The sequence below is a fragment of the Microtus ochrogaster genome, unplaced genomic scaffold (genome assembly GCF_000317375.1).
Source record: "Microtus ochrogaster isolate Prairie Vole_2 unplaced genomic scaffold, MicOch1.0 UNK8, whole genome shotgun sequence".
In the NCBI taxonomy this organism is placed as follows: domain Eukaryota; kingdom Metazoa; phylum Chordata; class Mammalia; order Rodentia; family Cricetidae; genus Microtus; species Microtus ochrogaster.
In genome coordinates, this window is record NW_004949106.1 from 8,083,389 (window position 1) to 8,092,986 (window position 9,598).

Here is a 9,598-nt window from a genome sequence, read left to right on the forward strand (position 1 = left end):
GCCGCCGCGAGCTCCGCACTGAGGCGGACGCTCAGGGGAGGGCCGGAGACATTCCGCGCTCACTCGCCGGGGGCGGGAGGACGCCGCCGGCCCGCCCCCTGCGCGCTCCCCCATTGGCTCAGCCTGCTGACCCCGCTCCCGATTGGCCAGCGGAGCTGTCAAGTTGAGTGTGGGCGCCCGTGCGCAGTCCCGCGGGGTCCGGGAGGGCGGGGAGAAGGGCGACTGACGTGTGGGGCCCCGCAGCAGCCCGGCCTCCCCGGCGAGGCTCCCCCCGCCCCTTCTTCTCGGGCCGCCTGAGGCCACGCTAGGCGTGGACCGCGGCTGCGGGATCCGGCCGCTCACCGGGCAGGTGCGCTCGCGGGCGGGATGAGCGGCCTCCAGCTCCCGGGGCCGAGCCGCGCAGTCCTGGAGCCGGGCCCGGACGGGCCGTGGCGGGTCGACTGGTCCACGCCTACTGCTTGCTCCCCCCCCCCCCCCCAGGCTAGGGATGGGGGGGGGGGGGGACGGAACGTGTCCGTCCTTCTGAGGGCATCGGTCCTGCCCAGGCAGCCCTGACGAGCTCCATCCCTCTCACAAGTGTGCTTAAAACTTTCCATGGTTGGCTACTGCCCAGAAGTGAAATGTTTTGGAAAAAATGAGCAAAATCTTGTCAGCTATGCAACTTAAGACATTTTAGAACGTTGGCGCGTAGGGGCAACGAGAAGAGAAAAAGCCAGAGAAGGGTGGCTCTCCTCTCCTAAATTTTTTTTTTTTCACGCACAGCAATTTTCCACATGTTTCGAAAGGCGATAATTTCATTGGGGCTAGTTGGCTTGAAAGCAAAATTGCAGATACTTTTTTTTTTCTATTTTAAAAGCTGCCAGATTGGTCTGAAATACAAGCATCTGAATATCATTTCTCAAAACCGGTTCAGCCCAGCATCCCCTTTGTCCGTTTATCCTTTTAGATCTGTGGGTCATCCAATAGCTCCTGGGCCGGCGCACACATTTCTCTCCGGAATAAAAGTGTTTTAAAACTATTTACTAAGACAGATAGGTTTAAGTGCGTAGATTCACCAGGATATTTTCAGGAGGATGGGCAGGGGGTAAGGTCCATTATTAATTCTCCAGATCTAGTATCTGATGACTGTTTAATGTGGAACTAGATAGTCGAATGTGACTAATTACTTGTGTGGCTTTTATTATTGTCTAATGTGAATATGGGTGGCTTGAAAGAAACCGGTCCCAAGGGGAGTGGCACTATTATGAGGTGTGGCCCTACTGGAGGAAGTGTGTCACTGTGGGGGGTGGACTTTGAGATATCTTTTGCTCAAGTTTCCCTCGGTGTGACAGTGAGCTGACTTCCTGCTGCCTCTGAATCACTCAGCTCCAGCACCACTCGTCCGTGTACACGCCGTGCTCCCTGTCAGGAGGATACTGAACGGAAACCCGAAAACTGTAAGCGAGCCACCCCAATTAGATGTTTTCTTTATAACCGTTGTTGTGGTTATGGTGTCTCTTCACAGCAATAGAAACCCAAACTAAGACAGTGAACTTGTCAAAAATATTAATAAGAGCGAATCAAAAAGTGATGTACTTAGGAGAAATAATCACATTTTTTGGGGAAGAAGGTAGCACATAATAGCCCTAAAAACATCTAACTTCTTCCCCTGCTCTATGGATGGCGTACAGACCTTAGTGTTTAGTTTCTTAGAAACGGCTAGTGTTCTGTTCTTACTGCCTCCTTGTTCCTACTAATCCAGACTACTCACCAATCCAGTCAATGTTTCATATGCGTTTCCCCGACATGACTAAGTGGGCAGAGAGGCTAGCTACACAAACATGAGGACCTGAGGGTCAGATCCCAGGCTGGAAAGTAATTCTCCTTAGACCAGCTGATCTCAATCACAACCCCTATGGTGGGGGGTCGGACGACCCTTTTACAAGGGTCACCTAAGGACATTGGAAAGCACAGATATTTACATTACTATTCATAACAGTAGCAACATGACAGTTATGAAGTAGCAACAACACTAATTTTATGATGGGGGGTCACCATAACATGAGGAACTGTACTAACGGATCTCAGCATCAGGAGGTCTGAGAACCAATGCCTTAGACAAAAGCCGGGCCGACCCGCCTACCATTCTTTCTGTTGATTTGTTTGAAATCCCAGTAGAAAGATAGAAGGCTCAGGAACCTTCAAACCACAGGCTCGGGAACCTTCGAACCACCTTCTGCTGCTACTCCTGCTTTTCCAGGCCTACTTAGGCCTTGCTGAAAATCCCCCTGAACTGAATGAATCCCCATGGTCTTAGATCTACTTCTTATAAATCTCTCATTTATAAAATGAGGGTCCCAGTAGCATCTATAGACTGTGGCAGGGATTAGATGAGCAACAGATGTAAGTGCTCGGAGCAACACCAGTGATGCTCTGCTAGCCCTCATTGTCCTTGGGGGGCAAACTGTTGTGCCAAGCAATCAGTTCTGGTCCATTATTGAAAAGCCAGAAAGGAAATTATTTTTAAGCCATCTCGGAAAGGGAGAATACTATTTAAAGAATTAAAACTAACACCCCTGAATGAAATCATTTATTTACTTTTCAGAAAGCAATTTTCGGGATATCTTAAAATAGGAAGGGAATGCTGCAGAGATTGATTTTTTTTAAAGCTGCACTCGATTCCTGAGGTGCCGCTACTTACAAATGACCTAAGCATTGACAAAGAATCGCTGGGGGCAGGGGCGTGTGAGTCTACATGTTATGTGTAACTATCCCAGCATATAGCAATTACATTTTAAAATCTGCCATTTTAAGCTTTTCCATTGACCTTCTCAAATATGTTGTCCATATAAACCAAATCACCCCTTTCTTAATTGTAATAGCATACAAAAATAATGGAATTTCATTAACTAGGAGCAACACGTTTGGACAGCCTAGCTGAAAATACCCTCTTTCGGAGGCTCCCCTGGCGGCTAAACTGGGAACTGCGGATCAGACAGTTTGATTCAGAGCCCTAAGGTGAACCTTTCCGGTAGCTGAGTTCCTACCTTGTTATTGTTTGTACTTAGACCACACTGAAAACCAGGGAGCCTCCAACTGGTCATTAAATTTCAAAGAGACTTATTTTTCTGTGGATGCATAGAAAACTTACATCAAATGCCCTCGTCCCATAGATACGACAGTCTACGTATGCATTAGCACCTGCCCGTGGCTTTTGTCAATAGTGTGAAAATCAGTCCGATGGTTCCTGCTCACGAAGAAAATGTGCTCTGTGGCAGACTGTAGGACTGTCCCCAACAACTTGTGTCTCTCACAAGCAGACACTTTATAACGTCACTCGTTTGGATTTCAGACTTGGCCTTGATGGAACATGCCAGGACCCCACGGTGTCATCATCTGGTTCTACCATCTCTCTTCCCTTGTCAAGTCTGACTGTGTGTCTAGGGAAAGGATTTCTTCTTTACGTGGCTATCCCAAGGGCTGACGAGCACCATGACAAGAAAGGTACCTTTCTGTAACCAAGCTCTGAAAATAGCCCTTTCAATTTGAAGACACAGGCAAATATGGGGTATTATACCCCACTTTTCCTCTATCTGGAATAGTGCAAGAAGAGCTTTTGTGTCAGTGTTGAAAGCCATCGTGGCTCTCTGGCAATATTAGAAATGATAAGTTATTAAAGCGACTCTTGAATTTAATTTTTCAATCAATGCTGAGTAATATAACTGAAGATGGACGCTTAAAAGAAATCCCACACTAGCTCAGAATTGAGAACAATAGAAGGTTATTTATTTAGGGGTAGACTCACAGATCAACATCCTCTGCTGGAAAAGAATAGCAACAGAATCCCACAGCTGGGAAAAGAGACCCAAAGCGTGCTTTTCATCGGCTTAAATAGTATACAAGGACACGCCCAAGGGGGCGGGTAACTTAAAGGCTACTGGCGGTAGGATTTCCTACAACATGCATCTAGTAAGCAAGGGAGCTACATTGTAAATATTTTTCAAGAGGACACTCCACATGAAACTATTGCCTATATGACACAACACTGGCGAATCTCTAACTGAAAACTTTTTAGAGAAAACTATTAAATAATTCTTTCATCAATAAAGCATGAAGTTAAAAGTCTTTCTTTAAAGGTTGAAGATATAATTTATCTTTGGAATAGTCCAGTGGCACATGTCAACTGCTTCATTTTACGACTAGAAAAATTGTAAGTTAATAAGGGCCATGGTAATTAGTAATAGAGTTGGTGGAGACACACCCTCCAGCTAGACCTGGCCCTTGACCTCATTGCTTTTGAACCATCAAAGAAATGCCTACGTAAGCTATGTTTACAAACACAAAAGAACCCAAGGGCTCAAAACAACTTCTTTGCTAGTAATTTCCTCACCTGTGGAACTAGGTAACCTGAGCAAAGAAGATCAGGTGTAGCACAAGAGGGAGTAGGGATACTGTAGCAAGGAGGAGTTGCAATTCTCCATCAAAAGGGCAACGACTAATCTACCCAGCAAAACCTAGCTAGCATGGGCACTGTTAGCTAGACCTTGGGGTTTTCCAAGTGATATAGATAAGCACGTTTTAAAACTAAAGTACATGCCGTGGCTTTTAAATGCAAGAGTTCATTCATTCTGGGGGGTGGGTGGAGCGAGACAGCACTCAGAATGTCTATAATAATCATCTGGCTCATAAGGGATATTTCTCCTCTACCGTGAATAGCCCACACGGTAAGAGCGGTGTAACATTTCTTGATGTCTGTTTCCCAGCACTGTTTTTGTTTCCCATTATTGGTCCCGACCAGACACGAACATTGAATCGCTTTGAATCTACAGCTATCAGGAAGGGATCCCACCTCATAGCAAACCCAGATGACCAAAGCCAATTAAAGGGAAGAGATAGAAAAAGACGTGGGAAGCTCCACGGCACTCTGGGGCTACTGGCTCACCTGTGGGACTTCCTATCCCACACGTGAATTGTCACCTTCTTATTTAAATGAGTTCGATTAAGTTTGGGCTTCCATTAAGAAATTCTACTGATTCAGAGCCACATCCTAGAAGTCTCTGTGTCCGTGAGTCCTGGTTTGCCCTGGGGACCTCCTTCATCAAGAACTACACAAATGCCACACAGGCATGTCCTCGGGTCAAGCCGACAGAGGCAAGTAGATGTCAATCGTCAATTCTTTTTTTTTTTTAGACATCAATTCTTTGGGGTTCTCTCTGCCCCGGTATGTCAAGTCGGCAGAGAAGACTGGCCATCAGGGTATCTTTCTCTCTCTTTGGCTTAAGTAGTATTTATTACAGCCCCGAACTTGCTCACATATTTAACAACTTATTTTAATGTTAGGTGCATGAGTGTTTTCATGCATGTAGCATGTGTGTGCTGGTGTCTACAGATATCTGAAGAGGGCATTACACTCCCTAGAACTGACTTATAGACAGTTGTGAGTTGTCGTGTGGGTGCTGAGAACTGGACCCCAATCCTCTGTAAAAGCAGTAAGTGTTCTTAACTGCTAAGCTATTGCTCCAGCCTCTCATCCTTGTTCTAGCTACAGTAAATTACATATCTATGTTTCAACCAGTTTATACTTGATGACTCTTCCGTTACTTAGGGACCACATATGACTCCTTATATCATTTAAAAACAAAGATAAATAGGAGATACAGTAAACATTATAAAACTTAATCAAGCTCAGGTTTGAACACAGAGTGAGTCCCTTTAACTTCACATATGCTTTCTTTCTCTCCTGTAGGAGGAGGGCCTGCTTGTTCTTAGCTTTGCCTCAAAATAATCACACAGAAACCACATTCATTAAAACACCACTTGGCCCATTACTTCTTCTCTAGCTTCTTATAAGCTAACTCTTATATTAATTTAACCCATTTCTAGTAATCTGTGTATCGCCACGTGGCAGTGGCTTACCAGGTAAAATTCCCAACATCTGTCTCCAGCCGATCCATGGCATCTCTCTGACTCCGCCCTTCTTCCTCCCAGCATTCAGTTCCATCTCCCCACCTAGCTAAGTTCTGCCCTATCAACAGGCCAAGGCAGTTTCTTTATTCATTAATCAAGAAAAGCAACACACAGACAGATGGACCTCCCACACCACTCTCCCTGCCCCCACCAAAATGTTGAGCTATACTGAGACAATTACCTTAACCTTCCTGCTCTCTGAGTGTCTTTGTTTGCTTTCTATTGCTGTGATAAACATTCTGACCAAAAGCGATTTGGGGAGAAAATGGTGGTTCTGTCTTATACTTGCATATCACAATCTATCACTGAAGGAAGTCCGGGCAAGAACTCAAAGCACAAACGTGGGGGCAAGAACAGATGTAGAGAGCCGGGTGTTGGTGGCACACGCCTTTAATCCCAGCACTCGGGAGGCAGAGGCAGGCGGATCTCTGTGAGTTCGAGGCCAGCCTGGTCTACAAGAGCTAGTTCCAGGACAGGAACCAAAAGCTACGGAGAAACCCTGACTAAAAAAAAAAAAAAAAAAGAACAGATGTAGAGGCTGTAGACTCATGCTGTCCCCTGCTTGCTGCTTTTCAAAGTAAACAAGGGAGATTGTGTGGAAGGGATCAAGCTGGAGAGGTAGTCAATGCATATTTTATATAAGGTATTCTGAGAAACCATTGAAGATTCAGTCTGTACTCTAGCCATGAAGTAGATGGAGCAATGCAAACGCAGGGTGTTCGTGAAATCTAAACCTTGAAAATGTTTCAAATTTTAAACTATTTAGTTCTAGGTTATATTTGCTTTCAGAATATATATACCCACTTGAAATATGTAAAATAACATAGTCGAAACTGAGGCAGGAGGATCGGGCTAATCTAAGCTCTGTACTGAAAACATGTCATAAGTGGATTTCTTTTTTCAACAATAAAAAAAAATCCCATGAAGTTATGTAATTGGCAGGGAGTGTATACAGCTGGCAATGGTCATATTAAATGACTTCTCCAACTCTGAAAAACAAATATTGTTGTTTTCGCTCATTTGTGAGTCCTAAATTTTATGTCAATACAAACAAGGACACATGTATAGATGACGTAAAAATAGAAGCAGACTTTCTAGGGAAACAAAAGGGCCTGATGGAAGGAAGACGTGAAAAAGACAAAGGCGAGTAAGACAGAAGGGGTCATGCTCAAAGCATAGTATACACTTGCACAAAAATGGCCTTACGCGCACGCCTTTAATCCCAGCACTCGGGAGGCAGAGGCAGGCGGATCTCTGGGAGTTCGAGACCAGCCTGGTCTACAGAGCTAGTTCCAGGACAGGCTCCAAAACCACAGAGAAACCCTGTCTCGAAAAAACAAAAACAAAAAACAAACAAACAAAAAAAATGGCCTTACATAATTCTGCATAAAAAGTAAAACAATAAGCAAACAAAAAAAGCCCACTGTACAATTTTCCTCCCTCTCCTCTCTGACTCTGTTCCTGCCAATGTCCGAAACTAGAGGCTGCTCTGTCGGCCTTGGTGCTTTGGAAAGTAAGTTTGTCATTTTGAGCCTCTGTAATTTTGAGGTTGTTACCGCAGCAAAATAAATTCTGCTCTAACTGAACCATCGGCTATGAGAGAAAGGTAGGAGAAAGCCCTTCAGATGGGAGAAGCCAGTCTTCTGGCAGCCCGTTAAAAGGTCATCCCGTAAATGGCCGTTTAAAAAAGCGTATGCCCAAAATACTTGAATCCATGAATTTAAGTAAGCGCATTTTATGCTTCGGTTACTGCATCTCTTTCTTGTCCTCTGTTATTTCCACAACTTATTCCAAACTCGACAAGTGTAATTTGAGCCAATAAAAAGATGCCTCCATAATCCATCCTCTTACGTATTCTGCCAGAGGCCACCTCGCTGTGTGCTGTGTTCTCAAGGGAGGACATGAGCCTCCAGAGGCATCTGTATTGTCGGAAGGTATTGGCCAAACTTGCTGAAACTGGCGGGCGCATTCCGCCTCAAGAGGCGTGATGCTAAGGAAAAGCTTGCACTTTGGCGTTAGACAGGCTTTGACTTGAATCCTGCATTCCGTTTGGTTTTGCCTTTTAGCTCACACTGAGTGCTTTTTTTTAACAGAACTTTCTAGAAATAGTGTCTTTTTTTAAATTTTTTTTTATTGAAAAGAATTTCCGCCTCCTCCCAGCCTCCCATTTCCCCCCTCCCCTCGCCCCCAGAAATAGTGTCTTAATTCAAGAGAGTGATTGAAATATGAAGACCCATGAAGGGCACAAGTAGGAACATTGTGTGAACGATCACACAAGCTTTGCAGGTATCCTCTGAGAAGGGACGCTGGTTTATACAGGCAGGCAAGGAGGGAATGAGGAACAGAAAGGTCTAGACATGACGGGCAGGAGGCCAAAGGCTCATGAATGGGCCCCTTAGCCTAAGATGCCACAGAGAGGAAAAAAAGAGAGAGAGAGAGAGAGACCGTGGACGTGAGGATGAAGATCCCAGAAATAGTTTCCTCATAATTGCAGTTTTTTTCATCTCTGCAAAGTGGGCCATTGGCATGCCGTTAATGAATGTATTTGGTAGGATCGGCCCACAGGTTGAGAAAAAAAAAAATCAAGTCTTTTTTACAGTGAGAAAGTCAATAAATAACGTTAATTTCAAGTCTAAAGAATAAACTTTTGTTAGACGGGGGGTGGTGGCACCCACCTTTAATCCCAGCACTCAAGAGGCAGAGGCAGGCGGATCTCTGTGGGTTTGAGGCCAGCCTGGTCTACAAGAGAACAGGCAGAGCTGTTACACAAAGAAGCCCTGTCTCAAAAAAGAAAAAACCCAATATATATATATATATATATACACATATATACATTAATATACATATATATAATAAACTTTTATTTCTTCACTGAAACATTTGACAGTATGTCTTTTGCCCAGGGTCTTTCTGATCTGGGACCTAGGACACTAACCATCATTTAACTGGCTGACCTGGACAAATGTCCTGGTCTGTCAGTGCCTCTGCTCCACATCTGGAATTAGCTGGCCAGTATGACCTCCAGGTGCCCCCCGGGTCCCAGTTCTTGACTCTGAGCCCTGGTTACATGGACTTGTGGGTTCCGTCTGAAGAGTAGTAGACACACAGCGAATGAATTCTCGTGTCTATCTCCCCCCCCCACACACAGATCATGGGATTTGCAGATGACGTATTCAGAATACCAAATATGGTTAAAGTATGTTTAAATGTAGCGCCTACCAGTGACTAGACGAGAGCTATAAACGGCTTAGCATATGGCAGTTTTGCAAGAGCAATAAGGGCTGTATACTGCTAAGTTAATAATCAAAGAAATATTGGGGCCCAGTAAGAGAAAGGGCAATGATATGCTTAGCCGAAGGGCCCGGTGCTATCATGAGCCTCGGGGATAGGGGTGTCACATGTCAGGATATGGGGCAATAGCTCTGTAGCTGGGAAAATGTCAGTCACGGCGGTTTCCCTTCCAGGGGTGAATGCTTCTAGAATATAAAGGCAATGATATCTGACCATAATTCACACACCGTACGGTTGACTGACACTCAGACTCACGGCAGGGGACTGACAACATTGAAAGCACAAGTTTGCACTGTTGGTAGCAACAGCCGTTGGCTCTGAAGACCCCTGGTGGTCAGACTCCTCCGACAGTCTGCAGGAC

At 45.0% G+C, this 9,598-nt stretch overlaps 1 protein-coding gene across 1 annotated transcript in view; it reads right to left on the minus strand.

Moving 5' to 3' along the window:
- Gls (glutaminase) overlaps window positions 1-9,598 on the minus strand; it is an 85,767-nt gene that overhangs the window by 66,513 nt on the left and 9,656 nt on the right. The window contains exons 3-4 of the mRNA XM_026788841.1: window positions 9,493-9,589; window positions 20-405 (exon numbers count right to left, since the gene is read on the minus strand). Coding sequence (XP_026644642.1) covers window positions 20-405; window positions 9,493-9,589 — 483 coding nt within the window. The remainder of the gene's footprint in view (window positions 1-19; window positions 406-9,492; window positions 9,590-9,598) is intronic.